General features: G+C 44.0%; 1 protein-coding gene across 4 annotated transcripts; it reads left to right on the plus strand.

Annotated features, from left to right (window-relative positions):
• Positions 1-258: 258 nt before the first annotated feature.
• vit (vitrin) lies at positions 259-20,774 on the plus strand. 4 transcript variants are annotated; one of them, XM_056436008.1, is made up of 23 exons: positions 259-364; positions 4,983-5,073; positions 5,301-5,366; positions 5,784-5,940; positions 6,033-6,166; positions 6,250-6,327; positions 8,435-8,617; positions 9,624-9,650; positions 10,021-10,059; positions 10,148-10,198; positions 10,538-10,603; positions 11,107-11,169; positions 13,198-13,272; positions 14,385-14,450; positions 14,806-14,868; positions 15,388-15,450; positions 15,691-15,738; positions 16,400-16,465; positions 16,991-17,138; positions 17,225-17,328; positions 18,241-18,467; positions 18,551-19,064; positions 19,350-20,774. In XM_056436008.1, exons 2-23 carry the CDS (start codon positions 5,040-5,042, stop codon positions 19,526-19,528), a joined length of 2,451 nt encoding a protein of 816 aa, XP_056291983.1. In that variant the 5' UTR covers positions 259-364; positions 4,983-5,039; the 3' UTR covers positions 19,529-20,774. The 4 variants fall into 4 exon arrangements, with proteins under 4 accessions (XP_056291983.1, XP_056291984.1, XP_056291985.1 ...); XM_056436009.1 differs by lacking the exon at positions 14,806-14,868; XM_056436010.1 differs by lacking the exon at positions 14,385-14,450.
• The last annotated feature ends 316 nt before the right edge of the window (positions 20,775-21,090 follow it).

Genomic DNA, 21,090 nt, shown 5'->3' on the forward strand with positions numbered 1-21,090 from the left:
TACATGTGTCGGCTAAAACTATGAATACATGTGTCGGCTTCTATACTGTATACAAAAAAGAAACATGTCAAGCAATTAAAGGGCTGCTTGCACTGCCATGCTGCCGTCATCCTCTCTCCCCCCGGGTTACAGATCTTCCTCTGCCTGCATGGGTGAGGATCTGGGAGCCTGAAGTGGGACGGGCAAAGAGGGGGAGCTCTGGCCCCATCCCGTTCTCCACGTTTAATGAGCGCTCCCATCACGCAGGAGTAAAAGTCCAGGTGGAGCAGTTCAGCGCGTTTCAATGAGAGAGTAAGGACTCTTGGGGAAACTGCGCACAATATTGCTTTATTTTAACGCCCTGAGGATTATTGTCCCATCTCAGGTAAGTTTACCTTGGTGGCATCACGAGGAGGAGGATTTTGATCATAGAGCTCCACTCCACTGGGGGAGTTTGTGCTCGCTGCTGCGTGGCGCGAATGATTTACCACTTCTTCTTCTTTTAATACTGCATAATTGCGTGTCATTCATATCCATCGGAAGCATATTTGAGTACTTTTAATAATCAGGTCTGAAAGAGATTTGAACAAACACAAGGCGAGGTTTTGGTGGGGGGTTTTCTCTCACTTTTTTTCATTAAGTTTTTATTTTTGCTATTTTTGGACTGAGGTTCATTTCAGCCGACCTTGTGCGATTTGACAGGTTGTCCAAATAAACGCAGCGCCGCTGACATTCACTGCTTGTTTCAGGCTACTTTTGGTTTATTTTTCTAATGGTTCTATTTTTTCTAACACCCCCCTCCTCTTTCCTAAAGTTAGTTTTTTAGTTGAATGAATTCAGCCATGTTATAATCACTCATACGGTAGCCTACAGCCTCTCAGTGCTGATTACAAAATATGATCTTTGGAAAGTGCTCCAACTTGTATTTATTTATATGTCTTTGCTGCTAGCTGAAGCCTTTATTTAGAAATGACTTATTTTACCTGTGTAAATAGTCCGCAAACCGCAGAGGTGAAGTCTTCAGCATTTATTTAAAATGTCTTACATATTATGTTTGACAATTCTTTGTGTATTCTTCCTGACATTTCTGTATGGTTTGACTAAGCACAGGTGGTCTCTCTACAACAGGCTCTGGCTTGCAGTCAAGCCGGTGCCAAGAATTAAGGTAATTCAGCCTGTTCGCTGCTTGATAAACAAATACTGCCCCAGCAGCCCAACAGGGTACATCAATAACCTTGTAGAGACATGTTGGCTTTCCTCTGTGTCTGATTTCTCTCTGGTTCTTTAGTGTGCTTGTTGCTACAACACTGGGCACATCTAACATGCTTACAGTGCATTTTGGACACCTGTGAATGCTTGGATTTATCCCTCCCTGGCACCGGGTGGGGGTGCATACTGCTCACTGCTGGTGTGCCATCACCTAGGAACCGAGTTCTACAGGTCCTGAATCATGATACTCAAATAAGCCTCAGTCCCCTTCTGTGCTTACCCTTGTTGCATTCACACCCGCCGCCCCAGACAAGGAATGTGGGTGCCGCTGAAATGGAGGAGGATTAAAATACAGTCCTTGTGTTTTGGCGTGACGGTGCATGGCCCTAAAGTTCACCATTACTGATGGAAAAACTGGAAATAATAATGTGAATTTCCGTGCGTTATCCTTGCTAATCAGCAACTGCCTTTGAACCCTTCTAGGACTGTTGGGCACATCACAACTGGGTGTCACAGGTGTGTGGTGGTCTCTGCTTGGAGAACCCATTGTGTGCTGTCCTTTGAAACAGGCACAGACAGCTACTGTACATCCTGTTTTCATTTTTGCCACCATATACCTGTGAAACTCCTGCCAGTAGATTATCAGATTTCTCGTTCTTACGCATTCAACACCGAAAATTTGCCGGCAGGAGCTGAAAATATTCCTTTCACTGCAACAGCAGCCCAGCAGACTTTGCACAAAACTGCTTGGCCTTGTAATCTTAGCTACGATTGCTTTGTGCATATAATCCGCAGTCGAGAGAATGCTATCGAATTGTGCATTAATTCCTCAAACTATGTGACCTGTCTGAGCCGCAGGGTTTGAAAGGGACTGAGGCCTCTTGTTTGGATGCTTTCATCTTTTGAAGTGGCTGTGCAAATCCTTTTGCTTATACTTCACTCAGTGTTTCATGGTCAACGGTTTGTTTGATTTGTGGCCCCACCCATCAGAAATTAGATGCAGAAGATGCTCAATTTGGTGCACTATAAAGCAGGCTGGCACTGCAGAGGCCAATGTCTATTATCTTCTGTAACAGAAACTCCCGACAGTGGTTGTCAAATGATATTATCTAATCCAGGTTTCACTGCTCGGAGAACGAGGCATTTTCAGGCTCACACTGAGGACACAAATCAAGAGGTCTGAAATTAGTGTCATTTCTTGTCCATTTCATGTTGTCCTACAATGACTTCATGCATTCCTTACATGATACGTCAGAGGAACAGAGTGCCTGAGGTTTCTTTTGCTGTATTACTGCTCTATTAGTTGCTCTACATCACGGTTTAGATTTCCTCACAGGTGTATGACAGATGAGTTTTGTAGTTTGCGTTATCCAGTGAAGCGTTCTGCAGGTCGGCCTCCTGTAGATTTATGTGTCCCAGCTTGTTCCCAGCCTCAGATTCTTCCCCCTGCGAGGACACATTGTAGTCCTGACTGTGCAGCAGTGATCCATCTGCCTGTCAGAGCACAACAAAAAAATCATGTCAGTGCTCATGAATGTCAGATAAATATGTAGAGCTGAATTAGGGAAAGTCCTATCACAACTATACAGTATTAATTTTACTGTAACACGATATGTTGTGGTGTGTATTCACGAACAAATTAATATAATTAGGTAAGAAAGCATACACAAGACACAACAAGCACCTCATGCACACTTTATGTACAGTCGAAGCTGCAATAGAGAACTGTGGATAGAAATAATGATCGGCTGAGTGAATTCCTGGGTCACCCAGAGGTTGCGAGGCAGTGACTTACCTGTAATATTTACCTCATAGTGCTGGATTGAATGAACATAACCTCCCTTAAAACCACAACATGCTGTTTTACACTTCGGTTTCTGTAGAAATTAAACAAAAACAATATGAAGTGGTGAGCAGATGTTTTATAGAGCCGACGAGCTGTTTTCCAGTTTCTAGTGTTGCTAAGCTAGGCTAACTTGTTGCTTGCTCTAGCTTCATATTTAGCATACGGCCAATCCCTTTGGAGAGAAGGGATTTTTTTCATTGCCCCATCATTAGAAGGTAAAATATGATTATAGCATGTTTAGCTGCACTCCAGCAGTTACAATCATCACAATAATGTTTGTGACCCATTGTCATTTCTTTTTATAGGAGCAAAATGCCTTGCTCAGGGGCACCTCACTTGTGTTACGGTTGGGATTCTCCACACCCACACTCCTGGACAGATGCCAGATGAGATTGCCAGTTTCCAGCCCAGACATACGTTAAAACCCGCCCAATTTAATAAAAAACAGCCAAAATCAAAACTCTTCTGAAAACCCGCATACAACCGTAAAACCATTGAATGCCCAATAGAAAACACATCATACGCATGCAAAGCTATATATCTGCATCAAAGAACCATAAATAACATGTTGGATGGATATGCTATTACAACTCATAAAGAGTGATGTTAGAACCCCACATACACACATTTAAATGCCAATGATGTAAGAAGATGACCGAAGGTGATTAAATACAATCAAAACATTCAGTCAATAAAATGACACAACAAAGTTTACTTAATTTTATATGATGATCTGTTTTACTTTCTGATAACTTGAGTGCTTGTTTGGTATTATTGTTCTCACAATATTTTCAAAACCAGGCCAAATATGGACAAAAGCAGGCCGAATTTAATCTACTAGTCCAACGTAATCAAAACCCAATCTGGCAACACTTCCTGGGGTCAACTGGGGATCTTCTAACCACAGATAAAATAAATTAAAAAAAGTCTATTTCTACATTGCATTTTGTATAGTAGCCCAATACTTCTGGCCCATCACATCTGAGCCTGCCTCGGAGGTCGCTGTATGATCACATGTCCCCACTTGATCCGATTGAACCTGCTGGAGTCTGTGATGTGTTGAGGAACATCACTCTTCTGATAACAGGGAGGCCTCATTCATCACCTCCATCCCACCACCTCGGCACAGAGGAGGGACCGGGCTTGCTCTCGTATTTAGTTCATCTTCCAGCCAGTGTAAGGCCTCCTCTGGCTGGCTGTTGTAACAATATCATTTCTACAACAAACCTGCTGGGGTCTGGAATGACGTCTTGATCCACTTGTGTTCGAGTTAACCCAGGCCACCCTTTGATTTATTACTTTTGAATCGCAATGACAGACACAAAAAGAAATTTTCTCTATCTACTGTAAACAGCCTTTATTTTAGATTGGGGTCCAGCTTGATGTGGCTGTTCGTTTCAAACAAAGAAGCCTTCTGATTGAACACAGTTCCCCACTCCTTACACATTAAACTGTATATGTGCGTGCCTTCTAATTGAGTCTGACTCCATAAAAAAAAGAGAGAGGGCTTTTCCATCCTGTTTTGTCCCAGCCCAGAGGTTTGCTGTGGGGCTTCCGATTGACAAATAGCTTCAGCCATTTGAAACCCAAATAATTGGAACTAAAAAGGGTGAGCTACGCTGACCTGCAATACATTTCTCATCTGACTGATCTCAGAAATCGGTGCAACAACTTATGTTATAATAAAAATCTAAATATTTACGTGGCCACATTTGGTTTTGCGAATGTCGATGAGTCATTCAGCTCCGTGTTACAATCCACTGTCGGTCTTCTATTTATCCGAAAATCTCTGGAAAGTGTTTCTCCGGCACAAGTTTACTCTGTCTTGTTTCCAGCTGACACGACGCCACTACATCAGACATGTTTAGAATAAAGTGACCAAAGCAGTAAGCATGAAATGAGTTTCAGAGGATGACAGTGACATTCTGCTGCTTCCCTTCTCCCTAAGGTTGGGAGGTTAGACGAGGACATCTGGCTGACCTGCTGAACCGACACACCACCCATCATGATCAGAGCATTGCTCACGGCCATTTCTCTTGGTGAGCAACTGTCTGTCTCTCTGCAGAAGTAGGCTGGTTTTAAATGTATCATCCTACACGACAACGCTTCGTATGTTCCCAAATACTCCCTCAAGAGTCTGATATTCTTTACATTCACACCGTCAAACAGCAGCGTCCTCCATCACAGAGGTTTTTCTGTGTGCGGTAAACACACTGAAGATTACGGTACTTGCTATTGTGTGAAACTCCCTCTGCCTCCCCCGCAGCGCTCCTCCTGTCCTGTGCTTGCTGGGCCAAGCCTAGAGGATCAAAGAACAAGAAACCAAAGCAAGGTAGACATCATCACAAGCAAGCCTGTAATCTCCCTCAGTCCCGGTGTTATCGTCCCCACTGTTTCTCCTCATTCACTTATTCCAAAATATAGACGTTCTAAATCACTCCATAATGAAAAAGCTTTCAATATGTATTGGTAGGCTGGAAACCGAATAAAAGAATGCGTTTTTATTTTTGATTCAGAAATAACAAACTATTCTTTGATTATCAAATTAGTTGTTTTCCTGTAAATTGATTCATCAATGTATTGACTTATTTCGGCTCAAACTAAACTGCTATGGAAACATTGATTATTTCTAACTTCACAAATCCTGTATTGTCTAACATTCTGTCTTCTGCCCTGCTGCTCTTCTTCTTCTTCTTCTTCTTCTTCTTCTTCTTCTTCTTCTTCTTCTTCTTCTTCTTCTTCTTCACAGTTGTTCCAGCCATCGATTGTGATGTCAGATCAGGGAAGATCAATCTCCCAGAGTTCATAGCCAAATGTCCTGCACACTGTAAGGAGACAAAGCAGCAAGTCTATGGGACAGGCGTGTTCGCCTCCATCTCCAGCATCTGCAACGCAGCCATCCACAGGTCCACAGCCAGCGGAGTGATGCATGTCAAATAAAGCGCTTTATGGCAGTCAAAGTAGTCTTTTTATACGATAAAACCTTTTGTGTCCACAGTGGCGTCATCACCAACACGGGAGGAAAGGTGATTGTGAGGAAGATGGCGGGGCAGAACATCTACAAAGGCAGTAATTCCAATGGAGTACGCTCTCTGTCTCTACCTAAGTGGAGGGAGTCGTTCGTTGTCTCAGGTATTATTAATGAAGTAATCCATGTTAAACACATTTATTTAGAGTTAGCCCTCCAACCAACAACTGGATCTGTTGTGTTTCAGTGGGGAAGCCCAAGAAAGGAGTGATCTACCCCTCTACTCTGGACTACATTCCCTCAAGACCAACCTACGTGAAAACAAGTGAGAGAAGGCTCATCATCATGCATCTTTTATGTTCATATTTATTTTAGTGCATTCAATTTTGTTTGGACAATCTGATTGGAATCCATGAAGCAATGAAAAAAGAATCCAGAAATGTTGTTTCAAACAGAGAAATGTGGTTCAATGTCTATATCAACGGCATTTTTATTCAGATTGATTTAGCATATAGTTGTACGATCTACAAATAAAATACCCTTGAAACACAGGTTAAATGTAAAGTAGATACACTACCGTTCAAAAGTTTGGGATCACTTAGAAATGTCCTTATTTTTCAAAGAAAAGCATTGTTTTTTTCAATGAAGATAACATTAAATCAACCAGAAATACACTCTATACATTTTTAATTTGGTAAATGACTATTCTAGGTGGAAATGTCTGGTTTCTAATGAAATATCTCCATAGGTGTATAGAGGCCCATTTCCAGCAACTATCACTCCAGTGTTCTAATGGTACATTGTGTTTGCTAATCGCCTTAGAAGACTAATGGATGATTAGAAAACCCTTGAAAACCCTTGTGCAATTATGTTAGCACAGCTGAAAACTGTTTTGCTGATGAGAGAAGCTATAAAACTGGCCTTCCTTTGAGCTAGTTGATTATCTGGAGCATCACATTTGTGGGTTCGATAAGACTCTCAAAATGGCCAGAAAAAAAAGAACTTTCATGTGAAATTCGCCAGTCTATTCTTGTTCTTAGAAATGAAGGCTATTCCATGCGAGAAATTGCAAATAAACTGAAAATGTCCTACAGCGGTGTGTACTACTCCCTTCAGAGAACAGCACAAATGGGCTCTAACCAGAGCAGAAAGAGAAGTGGGAGGCCCCGGTGCACAACTCAGCAAGAAGACAAGTACATTAGAGTCTCTAGTTTGAGAAATAGATGCCTCACAGGTCCTCAACTGGCAGCTTCTTTAAATGGTACGCCCTAAACGCCAGTGTCAACGTCGACAGTGAAGAGGCGACTCCGGGATGCTGGCCTTCTAGGCAGAGTGGCAGAGAAAAAGCCATATCTGAGACTGGCCAATAAAAAGAAAAGATTGGTATGGGCAAAAGAACACAGGCATTGGACAGAGGAAGATTGGAAAAAGGTGTTCTGGACAGATGAATCCAAGTTTGAGGTGTTTGGATCACACAGAAGAACATTTGTGAGACGCAGAACAGGTGAAAAGATGCTGGAAGAGTGCCTGACACCATCTGTCAAGCATGGTGGAGGTAATGTGATGGTCTGGGGCTGCTTTGGTGCTGGTAAAGTGGGAGATTTGTACCAGGTAAAAGGGATTTTAAATAAGGAAGGCTATCACTCCATTTTGCAACGCCATACCCTGTGGGCAGCGCTTGATTGGAGCCAATTTCCTCCTCCAACAGGACAATGACCCAAAGCACACCTCCACATTGTGCAAGAACTATTTAGGGAAGAAGCAGGCAGCTGGTATGCTGTCTGTAATGGAGTGGCCAGCACAGTCACCAGATCTCAACCCCATTGAGCTGTTGTGGGAGCAGCTTGACCGTATGGTCCGCAAGAAGTGCCCATCAAGCCAATCCAACTTGTGGCAGGTGCTTCAGGAAGCGTGGGGTGACATTTCAACAGATTACCTCAACAAATTAAAAGCTAGAATGCCAAAGGTCTGCAATGCTGTAATTGCTGCAAAAGGAGCATTCTTTGACGAAAGCAAAGTTTGAAGAAAAAAATTAATACTTCAAATACAAATCATTATTTCTAACCTTGTCAATGTCTTGACTATATTTTCTATACATTTTGCAACTCATTTGATAAATAAAAGTGTGAGTTTTCATGGAAAACACGAAATTGTCTGGGTGATCCCAAACTTTTGAACGGTAGTGTATCTAATAAGCTTCACTTTTCAAACAGCCTTTCCTCAGTTTTAATCAAAGCGTCCTCGTACACAAGACAACTGTCCCTGCGCTTGACTCTGGCGAGTTGAACTTCGCTCAGGATGAATGGGGAGTCGTAGTGCTGCAGTCTCGTGAAAAATGTCAGGAATGCATGACAACACAGAGGTTACCGTAGACGCTCTTCCTCCCTGTCCATGCATCTTCTAGATGACCACCTTAAACAGTCTCCTTTCAGGTCAAAAGGAGGCCAAATCCCCTGCGGCCACCACAGCGCTGCCTACGACAACAGCACCTGAACCCACCACGACTACAACACCTGAGCCCACCACCACCACACTGGCCCCGACCACCACTACAACTACACCTCCACCCACGACCACCAAACCTCGTGCTGCTGTCCATAAAGTTAGGGATGCAGGTGATTTAAACAAACACACATACTTTAATCCTTTTTGCACACATATCTAAAAAAAAATATTTAAAAACGGGCTGCACGGTGGTGTAGTGGCTAGCACTGTCGCCTCACAGCAAGAGGGCCGTGGGTTCAATTCCTGGGCGGTTCTGTGTGGAGTTTGCATGTTCTCCCCGTGGCAGCGTGGGTTCCCTCCGGGTTCTCCGGCTTCCTCCCACAGTCCAAATACATCCTCAGGTTACTTGATCTCTAAATTGACCGTAGGTGTGAATGTGAGCGTGAGTGGTTGTCTGTCTCTATGTGTGCCCTGGATGGACTGGCGACCTGTCCAGGGTGAACCCTGCATTCGCCCTATTTCAGCTGGGATCGGCTCCAGCGCCACGCGACCCTAATCAGGATAAGCGGTCTGGATAATGGAATGGAATGAACAAAAAGCTGATTCTTTCCTCTAAATCAATGGATCCACGTATGTGATGTGCAGGATTGTGTATTTAATTGGATGCAGGATGCTGTTAATGATCCAATAATACCGATCCACACAGAGATCCACTGCACTGTGTGCCGCCAAACTAACGTCTGACTAACATTAGCAGCTTGTAACTAGAAATGCTGTTAGCCAGAACAAGCTTCCATCTGTATGAAACTGAGTGATGTAGACAGATGATTGCAGCTGGTAATTACAAGTCACAACCGCAATTATGACAAATTACTGCTGGTCTGTGATGAAGTTTGTCCGGTGCTGCTCAGCTGCTTGACTGACTTCACTGTACACTTGATCGCCAAACCTTTCATCACTCTTATTAAATGAAAACATTATCAGACGGTAATCACTGCGAGTCATCGGCCCCGTTTTGGATGGAAGTGCAGCTACAGTGCAATGCTACAATATCTTAAGGTATGTGTGTAAAGGAGATGGGCGGTGTGCCAGACAACCTCCCGACCATCTCTCTTTCATTTTCTGTAACATTACCTCTCTCCATACTGGCACCCCATTTGTCTTTCTTCTGTCCAGGCAGCAGTCACCCATACCTCGCCTCAAGTAAGTGAAGCAAAGCAAAGAGGGGTTTTCAGGTTTTTTTTTGGGTGGCATGAGGGTTCGAGGGTGTTTCTTTGCACTGGGATGCATGCAGGAATATATGTCTACACCAAGCATAGGGTGTTTGCGGTACATTAGTCCTTTGGTAAAAGTATGCATTCAAATGATTTGTGTATTCTGTATTAAAGGTTTGATGTTAGTAAACGGCACAATGTTTGCATCTAATAATGTAAATCAGTTCAGTTTAAGTCAAAACACTTTAAAAAGTAAGAGCATGACCCGGGTAATTGGTTTCTACTGAATCCCAAAGCAAGATGTTGTATTTATATTCAAATGTGTTTGTCTAAATTTGCCCACACTTCCACTGGGATAGGACAGTCTCAGAGTGAGCACGGAAAGAGGCCCAGCCAAGGTATGTCAATGCTTTCACTGAACCTGCTCCTGGAAAGTCTTTCACAGCCCATATAACCATTTAACTAAACCACGAAATTTCTTCAAAGTATTCAGAGGAAGTCCCTATCCCAATAGATTCCAACAACGTGCCAGTGCAGGTAAACCAAGCTTTAAACCTCCTGATGTCTTTTATCTCCATTCTTCCTGAACCAGAAACCATCTCAACAATAGCTCTTTGCTCTGTCTTTCTTTTGTACCGATACATATAAACTCTGCATGGCATCTCTGTTCGGTACAAGCATGGCTGCTTTAAAAGTCGTTTACTAGTTTTCTAACACCAGATTGTTCCATAGAAGCTGAGCTTCTGTTCTGTTGTCTTTCAAGGTCAAGTTCAAAGCCAGTGTTTTAGTGTGCCCCATGTTTACTGTCAGTGCTGCTACAAAAGAGGAGTTTCACTACATGTGGCCTCGTAATAAACACGCTTGTCTCCACATCAGGAACAGGACTGCGCCGACCAGAGGCAGGGGCGTCTATCAGGAGACCATCCTCTCCAGTTGGCACAGGTCAGCCTCCTCGTTAACACACACAGAAACAGGGTAACACACAGGCGGGACAGCATGCTGGGACTGACAGGTAATGTGGGTCAAGGGGTGGACAGATGACTTTGTTGGAACAAGAATCCCCGAAAACGAAGGCTGCTGTAAGTCTGACCCTCGTATCCACACCCATAAGCCCCTGTGGTCTTCACCCCAGGGTCACCACGAATCCACTCCAAGCATCTCATCTCTGACATTCCTGATGCGAGAGCCACTGTTCTCTGTCATCGTGCACATCCTCTTGTTCCTGTTTTCATTTTCTGAGATGAAAAGGAAAAAGAAGCTGAGTGAAGGCCTGTAAATATGCCACATCGTGCCATGTCGTGCTGCGCAGAAAAAAGCCTTCAACTTCGCTCAAAGCGAAACAGCTGGGCTACATTTGTGGACGGAGCACCCAAACTGAAACTCTCTTGTGCCCCCCACCACCCCACCCCGCCCCTCTCTCTCCCGTTTCTCATTGCTACAAACAGCTTTTAACAGGGTTCAGCCGGCTGCGCCCGAGCGCTCTCCAACCATGAGCCAGTCAAACCCCGGTAAGTATCTCCAGACCTCGAGCGGGATATCCCAAACTGTCCGAGCAGTACACAGGTCTGACCACACGGGAACAACGAGGGCGATAAAACCCTGTGTGAGATGCTTTGGCTCAGAGCGTGGTCACTCCCCAGAACTACAATTCAATATTTTCTCTGATCCCAACATGAAAACTTGAGCAGAGAGTATGTCAGTACGAGTCAGAGATGAGTGATGGTGTGATATCATCGTCCTGAATTTGTCGCGTAATCCCATCTCCACTATTCTGAGACAGCAGCAAACTCCCAACTCTCTATTAGATAAGATAACGATGAGAAACGTGCTCATTCAGTCCTGTAACAACGTCTTATGACAGCTCCCATCTGGGCTCTCGTCCCCCTGCCTTGTAAAAGCTTGCAGAGAGGGAGAGAGATCAAAGCAGCAGCACCAAGTGGCGCTGCTGCCCGAGAGGCGCATGTGACCCGATCCACAGCGCTGCAGGATCTGGGCCCGATCTCCAGCCTGTCAGGAATAGAAAGCTCTCTGCAGCCCGGCTCGGTTTGGCTCGCTGAAGAATGCGCTCTTGTTTTTGTTTCTGTGGAATGTGAAACCGTTTATCCCTAAAGTTAGACAGGGCTATATCCATTCAAGTGATGCTTGATTGTATGATAGGATTTCTATAATGCAGTGTAAATTGTTTCAAGCTAGTGCATCAATTATCTGACGAACCTGTTTCTGCTGAGCATATAAATATAAACTATCTGATCAGTGCAAAGAACGACTATTCATATCGCCAGCTTGTGGATAATAACGTGAGACTTTATTGAAACCCTTAGGGACATTCTTGAAGCTTCAGAGGTCCGAGGTGAGGTTCAGCTCCACAGCAGCGCCCCTGGAGCTGTCAGGGATTCAGTTTCTTGCTCAACGACACTCCAGCAGGGTCTAAGCTTGCTGGTTTTGCCGTTTATGAGTTGCAGGTTTTTCTCCTGAGTTTCATTGCCACCCGGCTACCCCTAACAGATGTTCAAATTTACTGCTCAGCTTTCTGGAAACACAGTTTAGCCTTCCTGCCGTTTTCTAATGAGATATGTCCACTTGACAACCACAAAGATTCATGTAACACATGATGAGATTCTTTTCGTTGGTGACTTTCAAAGAAATTGCGTATGACCAACTCTCCTGCAAACATGTGGCAGACTGAGGTGAGGATCGGTGTCCCCGATCCCGCTGTGACCTTGTGGCCGCAGTGCCCACTGAAGTGTTTCTGATCAGGAGTTAAACTCAACCCTTTTAAAGCACCTGTTTCATTAGAAAAAATAAGCGCTTGTCTGCTGTATAGCGCTGGGCCATGGACCGGCAGCAGACTAGGCTAATCTCTGCGTCCCACTATCTACACTGTCCCTAGTTTGACACCAACTTTAGAATAATACTCTCACGCTTCGCTGAGGCGCTCCGGTCAACAAAGGCCCTGATCTCTTGTTGCCAATGGATGGGAACCTCAAAACACAGGCCGTGTGTTTGTGTAAGAGGCCAATCCACCACAGGGAGGGGTTAACTGAAGTGTGTTGTTGTCATGGCTCAGTCAGTTTAGACAGATGCAATGCACTGCTACGGTTCTGCTCGGCTGTTCGGGCCTCTCGTGTTCAATCGCATTTCGATTAACGTCAGGCCACGCAAGAGACCGGCCCATTAACGAGCCTGCAAGAGTCCGACCAATTAGAGACTGCAAGAGACCGACCAATTAACGAGCCTGATGTATTTGCCACGTTTCCATTTCAAACGTTGAGTTTGTGAACAAATTGTGACGCAGCAGGTCGAACACAGACAACTGTAAAGGGTATTCTCTCAGAGAGGTGGGCTCCCTCTGTCTCTACCCTCGAGAGAGTGAGGCTAAACCTCCCTCAGACACCTGTCTGACTGACTACTGTATGTTTAGTGTCAGACTAGAGGCTGAACATCTTGTACATACCGCACTAATAACAGGCAAGGTCACAAGTGTGCTGCTCCTCGATGCTTGTCCTGAACACAGCTTTCTAATCTTCCCTGCACAGCTTTTCCCAGAAGGGATTGGGCTCCTCCAGCATTAACTCGTCCGGATTGGTTCCCTGGAGCTCGACAATCGGCAGGTACCAAATACAAAACAGATCATCCCTCTTCAAGCTCCGAGCTTCTGATACAATTGTCAATGTTTTCTTTAAATCCTACCGTCAGCACACTTACATTTTCACAACATTAAGAAAGATTTATCTTCTAAGAATTCATCCGTCTTTCAGAATGACAATGGGGATCACAAAAGTCACGGTACATAACGTATTCATTTTTTGAGTGACGTATGGAATCATCAGAAAAAAATTATATAAAAGAATAGAATTTTAAGAGATGTCCAATAAAAAATGTGCCCACTGCAGTCCTATTGGCAATCATGTATGAGCCATATCTGCCGGGTTTAAAGATTGTTTTGAAGAAGCTGGTGTACGAGGCTCCAGACCGTCACCATCCCACAAAATCATATCAACACCCTGAAGTCAGAGTTAACTGTCCAAAAAATGATTCTCTTACTTTTTACCACATTTTGATTGATATATTTTTAAAAAAAGCTTTAAAACAACAACAACAATACACACTTCCTAAAGTGTGACTAAGTTCAGGACATAATTCCCTTCCTAAGAAATATATATATATATATATATATATATATATATATATATATATACATATATATAGATAGTATATAGTCATTTATTGGAGAATGTTTATAAACTATATAATAATATAAACTCCCTCAAATAACTGTTTACTGAATTTTCTTTTAACTAGCTTACATTTGAACACATCATGATAACGTTAAACACATCATCAATTTAAATTTCTCAATACTGAACACAGCATGAATGAACTCACTGAAACCTCTGTACAATAACTGTTTATTCAAACGCTGCCAACCTTACCAGCTCTTCTCAGCCTATTGTAACACAATGTTTTGTTCACAATGTAACATTATCATGGCTTATCGGTGGAAGCGTGGGGTTCATAATCACAGATCCACTGCAGCCCGTTAACGGCACTCAAACTATCATGTCCAGGGTCTTCGTCGACTATGCAAACATCTGCTAATGAGCGCTGAATCCAAAGTCCAGCAGAGGCCCGTGGGTGTATCAGTAGTTTACGTCGGCAATAAATACCGTAAATGTAACTCTTGTAGTTGATGATGCCCCCACCTTCTCTGCTGTACGTTCAGATGTTAGTTATGCAGCTCCAGACTCAGGATACAAGTGGAGTGAGACGGACACACCTGAAGTTACAGGTAAATCAAAGTCTAAAGCAACACCGCAGCCAGGTGTGTACTGCTCCCCCACCTCATAGCGGCAGGTTACGACACCGTGCGTCCATTGCTGTTGCATGTAGCATGCTTGTGTCACTGATGGTGTGAGCTATCTGCTGACCATGTATGCATCCGTCAGTGCATGCGACGTGTCTCTCAGGACATTGTCCGTACATGCCATCTGCATGCCATGTGAGCGAGTCCTGTGAAGTTTGTTTTCACTGGTATGGGATTGGTTGGGAAGAACATGTGACCAATCACAACCATGGGCATGTGTGGTTTTCCCTCTGAGGTTCATTGTGGGGATACTAACAGGTTTCACAACATCCTTCTCTAGCTCGGGATCACAGGCCTGATATCTCAGAATACGAGCGCTGGTTTTATAACTATGGACCGTACCGTAAGTGCTTTTCTATTCTTTATACTGGGAACTAACAAGTCTTGGGTTTGGGTTTTTTATATTGTCATATGAACGGGGTGTAATTCTGTAGATGTCAAACCTGTTTGTGTGTTTCTCTGTGACACGCCTTTCCAGACATGACCACACTCATAAAACTCCTGTGCCCATTTTGTGTTTAGTTTAATTTCTCTCGTGTTTCATTTGGTGTTTAAATGGGTTGTGGCAGTGTCATTTTGTCTCACTCTCAGCAAGAAATTGAACACACGTGTTTTGCTAAATATTGGGGACATCAGAGAAAATTTTATTTGTTTTGAGTGACAGTCTTAACATTAGAAAATACAAACCTCCCCACATTATGGCCAATTGACAAAGCACCAAAAAGACCTCTCTTTCAGATTGCAGTCATCTGTTTGATGACACAGCTGCAACCAATACCACGGAGCTGATGGGAGCCGGCATGGCATCTTTACATTTGTTTCACACGTGTCACAGTCTCACTGATGATATCTTCACTTTTAGTGCCGCGCTCCACTGACTCAGATGGCAACCGTAGAGTGCCATTGGATAGAACCCAGACTAGAGGTGAGCAGCGGACGCATCTACAGAGCAATCCTATTCCTGTATGTCATTTGCTCTGCTATTCGGTGCATTGTCACGTTTTCCTAACTGCTGCAGCTTTAGCTTTCTAATAATGAGTAGAGCGCACAGAAATGATGTCAAATAAATCCACCTTTGCGTGTAACTTTCGAGTGTTGTTAGTCTGTTTCTCGCTGCTTTGGGCTAGACATGTGCTAATGCTAATGTATGATATCATCTATGCAGTGGAGCCAGTGGACGCTTGGAAGTTGGACACAAATCCTTATGGAACAGGTAAGACAGCTGGCACTATTCCTCTCTGTGCACCAAAAGAGTCTGTTTGCCAGTAAGTCCTCAATCAGACTGTAAGTACAAGCCAAACCTTGGAGTGCGTCCAAAGGAAAAACATCTGGCCTGTAATTGAAGGGATCCGGAGTTAAAGTCAAACTGCACGGTGGTTGCTTGAGGATAAAATCAGTTCCTTTTTGGCAGACTTATTACCACAACTGATACAAGCAAACATTTGGGACGTCTAGAAAGTGGAAGGCTGCAAAAATGGCTCCCATAGATTGTTTGTGCGGTGTATGAATGTGTGTGATTGATTAGAGAGTCCTTATTGCATCATTCATAATGGCCAGGTGAGTAGGTGGCACCTTGCATGGTGGCCCCTGCTATCACGATATGAATGAGTGAATTACTTGAATGAGTGAATGGCATTTAGTGTAAATGCGCTTTAAGTGGGCGGAAGCACTATCCAAGTACAAGTCCATTTCCTTTTCCCTTTCATTAGTAGTAGAGTGTCATATATATATTAAATATATTCTATAAATGCTGTGCGATGATAAGGGTTTGGACTAATGCGTATGTCAACGATTATTTAAGGTTCAGGTAAATGTGTGAAAAGTATTCTTTACCGTATAAAACCTAAAAAGCAGACTTGTGTGTGTTTTTTCAGGCTTCAACGTCAGGGAGCAGGAACCTACAGCCAGAGCACCTGAGCTCGTGTCACAGGGAGACCCAAGTATGTCCCTCACATCTTTTCAAAGCCACTCTGCACAAGATGTGTTTGTTTATTGCCTCTTTGGATTCTGATAATCGTGGTGATAATTGGGGCAGAGCATTTGTTTACATGGTTGCAGAGTCAAATTCTGTGGCGCGCATCAAGCGCACCCTGTAGAATGCAGATGTTGTTTTCATGCAGAGGTTTTCACCGACACCGATGTATCTCTGAGACCTAACAAATGTGTTGAATGATTTCGTTCCCCATAAACTATTTACAAAGACAATTGCATGAAAAGCATTGTTTTCATACATGTTTGCTCGCGAGCAATCGCCTTCCTTCTTGCTTTTGCGAGGTCATTGCTGTGTTTCCATCCCGATTTAAATCAGTGCAAGAGCATGAATCACAACAACCGGTGCCCACTGGTGAAACATGGCTCTGAACCTTTAACGTCTGTCGCTGAGACTTTCTTTCTACGACTGCAAGTTGTAACAAATGTCACACCTTTAACCTTTATTTACCTATATTACCAAACACTTTTTGCAGATTGCATGGTAGACCTGGTCTTCCTGATGGATGGGAGCTGGAGCATTGGAAAGAGGCGCTTTAAGATCCAGAAGGACTTCCTGTCTGAGGTGGCTCAGGTCATCAACGTGGGTGTGGCCGGACCCATGATGGGCGTCATCCAATACGGGTAACGTCACAGCTCCTGTCGTGTTAACTGTGTAGCTTTCTTAAGAGCAGGAAGCATAATGTGATGGCTCGTTGTTTTGTCTGAAGGGATGACCCTGTGACAGAGATCAGTCTGAGGTCCTACTCCAACTCCAGGGAGGTGAAGTCAGCCATAGAAAAGATCGGGCAGAAGGGAGGCCTCTCCAACGTCGGTGAGTGAGCCGCCGTCAGCTGCCAGATACACTAAATGCCAACAAATGCAAGTGTGAAAGGGAAAGGGGTGCACTTATCACATGCTTTACTACCCAGGCACATTTTTACATGCAAGGATGGAATTAAATCTAAATTTGCTGCGAGACACTGGAAGTTAAATTATAGTCCTGCGTCTGTAAGCCTTGTTTTCCCTCTGCTCTGACCAAAAAGCATTTAGTTTTACCAGCTATGGGGAGTGTTTTTCTGCCTTGGTTGGTGCGTCAGCATGATGCATCCAATGCCACATGCGTCTTTATAACTTGCAGCATTTTGCATCCACCTTCAAATTGTGTTGTTTGTGTTTGCCCACAAAGTGCTCTTTAATCATACAAGAGTGTGAGAGGCTGTGGTCCCGCACGGGGCCTCTCCTACTCTGCCCTGGTGTCGACCACCAACAAGACCAGGACGGACGAAATGATAGGATATCACTATTTCTGTGATGATGTCCACTTAAAATACATGTGTTTATTTGTACACCACGACGGTAAGTGTATATGCCGCATACAGAAAACAAATATTATCTTGGAAAGACATACAGCTTCCAAAAATCTCAGTCCGCTGAATGTACAAAACGAGCACTTTCAAAAGCATATATATATATATATATATTGTCCTTTTGTTTTATTCTGCTCTAAATCCATGTGTATGTGTATTCATTGGTAACAACAGACTGGTTCTTCTCTCATCTTGTCTTATTCTGAAGGAGTTTTTCCTGGTCCGAGACAAATTTGTAATTTGTGAAATTGGGCTATACAAATGAACTGAATAGAATTGAATTGAATGCTTCCCTGCATTTCAACCACAGACTTGTTTCGAAAGTGTTTGTCGCATCATGTTAACCGTCCTCCTGCTGCCCCCTGGTGCTCCTACAGGAAAGGCCCTCTCCTACATCGACACGCACTACTTCAGCGATGCCAATGGAAACCGAGGAGGGGCTCCCAACGTCGCCGTGGTGCTGGTGGACGGCTGGCCCACAGACAAGGTGGAGGAGGCGTCCCGGCTCGCTCGCGAGTCTGGCATCAACATATTCTTCGTCACCATCGAGGGCGCCGACGACAACGAGAAGCAAAACCTGGTCGAGATCAACTTTATTGACAAGGTGGAGTGTTGTCCCGGAAGCGTGTCGATGATTCGATTAAACGTGCGGGTTTTTAAAACGAAGTGTGCCGGTTCATCCCGCAGGCTGTGTGTCGGACCAACGGCTTCTACTCCATGCCCGTGACCAGCTGGTTTGCCCTGAGGAAGGCCGTGCAGCCCCTGGTGAAGAGGGTGTGCGACACAGACCGCCTCTTGTGCAGCAAAACCTGCCTCAACGCCAACGACATCGCCTTCGTCATCGACGGCTCCAGCAGCGTGGGAACCGGAAACTTCCGCACGGTGCTGCAGTTTGTGGCCAACATCACGCAGGAGTTTGAGATCTCTGACACCGACACGAGGGTCGGAGCGGTGCAGTACACCTACGAGCAGAGGCTGGAGTTCGGCTTCGGCCAGTACAACCACAAGGCCGAGCTGCTGAACGCCATCAAGCGCGTCAGCTACTGGAGCGGCGGGACGAGCACCGGCGCTGCCATCACCTTCGCCGCGGAGAAGCTCTTCAGCAAATCCAAACCCAACAAACGCAAGATCATGATTGTCATCACAGATGGCCGCTCCTATGATGACGTCAGAGTACCTGCACTGGCTGTCCAACGTCAAGGTGAGCGGAGGTCGAGACTTTCGGGAGATGAGGTCCTTGCATTGATAAAACATTTTGACCTCAATAAATGTCATAATAAATGCATGATAATAATCTAAAACTAGACTTTTAGCTCTTAAAGCTGAAAAAAAGGCTTTGAACCAGAGACAACAATATCATTATACACAAAGTACTTTCCTCCGGTGTGTGTCAGTCCGTTCCTAGGGAGGTGTCACGCATTGTGTGTGTTTGATCAAAAAGAACACGTGTGAAGTGTGTCATCTGCCCTCCCTTCTTGTGATCCAGGTGTGATCGCCTACTCCATCGGCATTGCCTGGGCAGCCCAGGACGAGCTGGAGTACATCGCCACGGACCCCGACAAGGAGCACTCCTTCTTCGTGGACGAGTTCGACAACCTCTACAAATTTGTACCCAAGATCATCCACAACATCTGCCAGGAGTTCAACTCCCAGCCCCGGAACTGAGGCCAGGCGGGCGGAGGGGAGGGGCATCCTGGTCCGTCTGAACAGAACACTGTTTGTAGACTGACTCACTCTGTGGCCCAGATGGCGGTGCTGGATTGGCCTCAGCGCCCCATATATATGAACAGGGAGCGGTTTTGAATTTAGTTGACGATTGTGAGTTTGGACAAAACAAATTTTAACGTGAATCCGCATTCGGCCCCAAATATACAGAAAGGGTTTGCATTCACAGTGATGTCTCGTCATCTCGTGTTTACTGTGGTGCCATGAAGAGAACAGAGAATTACTAATCATTTAGTAAGTCATCCTTTATTTAGGGTTTATAAGTTGTAAAGAAGTTTTTTTTCTTTTTTTCAGTGTTGTGAAATATCCCCCGACAGTAGATGGTATTAATCCTTTTCTGACATTAAGTCTTTTTAGCTGTTTATTTCCATTTCTAGATGACCCTTGACCTCCTGTAAAACATCTGGACCTAAATTAATTTTTAAGCAACTTTTCATTGTTTACTGAATGAATATTTGAGAACTTGAATTTGTAACTATTCCAATCATGAAAAAAGAAGCATGCACCGCGGTGGAGGAGCCGAAGAAAGTTTTGACAACCCAAGAGTAGAAGCCCTCAAACACAACTTACAGAACCTTTACAAAGGATGCCTTATGATGAGGTGGTTCAAAACCATTAACACACGTAAAGCTGCCTTACTAGGATATGGTGCTTGCAATTGTAGATTTAAATCATGGCTAGCGCTTGCTCTTATGGCTCAACATACTTCATAACATTAATATTATGGTGCTTTTTATACAATTCTCTGTCAAGAGGAAATACTTTTCTTAGAATTGGTGAATATTAAGGAGAGGAGAGATTTGATAGTAGGGACCTTTTTAAAGTTCCTCTCAATGATACGGCTGTTGCTATGAGTGGTAGCTGAAATGAGGATTATGTGAAAGGCGAGTTAACAACACGGAACGAAGAAGTGGACTTGGGTGAGGAGTGAGGAAAGAGCGACAGCCGATCATAAATGTGCTTCTCTGGAATGAAGCGGTTCATCTCATCACTCGTCTTCCCACAGTTGATTCTAACGTTGCAGGCTTTTCTCCGTTTTGATGAAAGAGTATTTATGATTTTCTTCCCGTTATGTCCCGTTTGTACATATAAAAAGTCTTCCGCTTCTAATGTTCGTAATTGATCAATATTGTTTCGTTTTGCAATTTATAATAAAATAAAGAACTTGAGTGTTTGATGATCCAAATTGTGTCAATCGCTCTCCTTCCCCGATTCTTAACTCGGACACGCACATGTTTAGATTCAGAGTAGCTTGCCCTCTCCATGGAGATCAGTATCTCTTATCTCAAATCCACTTAAACATCATAGGGGGAAAAAAAAAAGATGCTCCTCAAAACTCCAGAACCTACCTGAGAGTTATCACGATTGAAGTTGTCCAAAGTAATCCAGCGACAGTTGGGTGTTCAGGGTCACTGCAAGCAGGACTTACGAACAACTAATATGGCAAACATGTAAGAGTGCTATTTTGTTGAGGTGCAAACAAATATGGGATGTAAAAAACA

The sequence above is a fragment of the Pseudoliparis swirei genome, chromosome 17, assembly GCF_029220125.1.
Source record: "Pseudoliparis swirei isolate HS2019 ecotype Mariana Trench chromosome 17, NWPU_hadal_v1, whole genome shotgun sequence".
Lineage (NCBI taxonomy): Eukaryota > Metazoa > Chordata > Actinopteri > Perciformes > Liparidae > Pseudoliparis > Pseudoliparis swirei.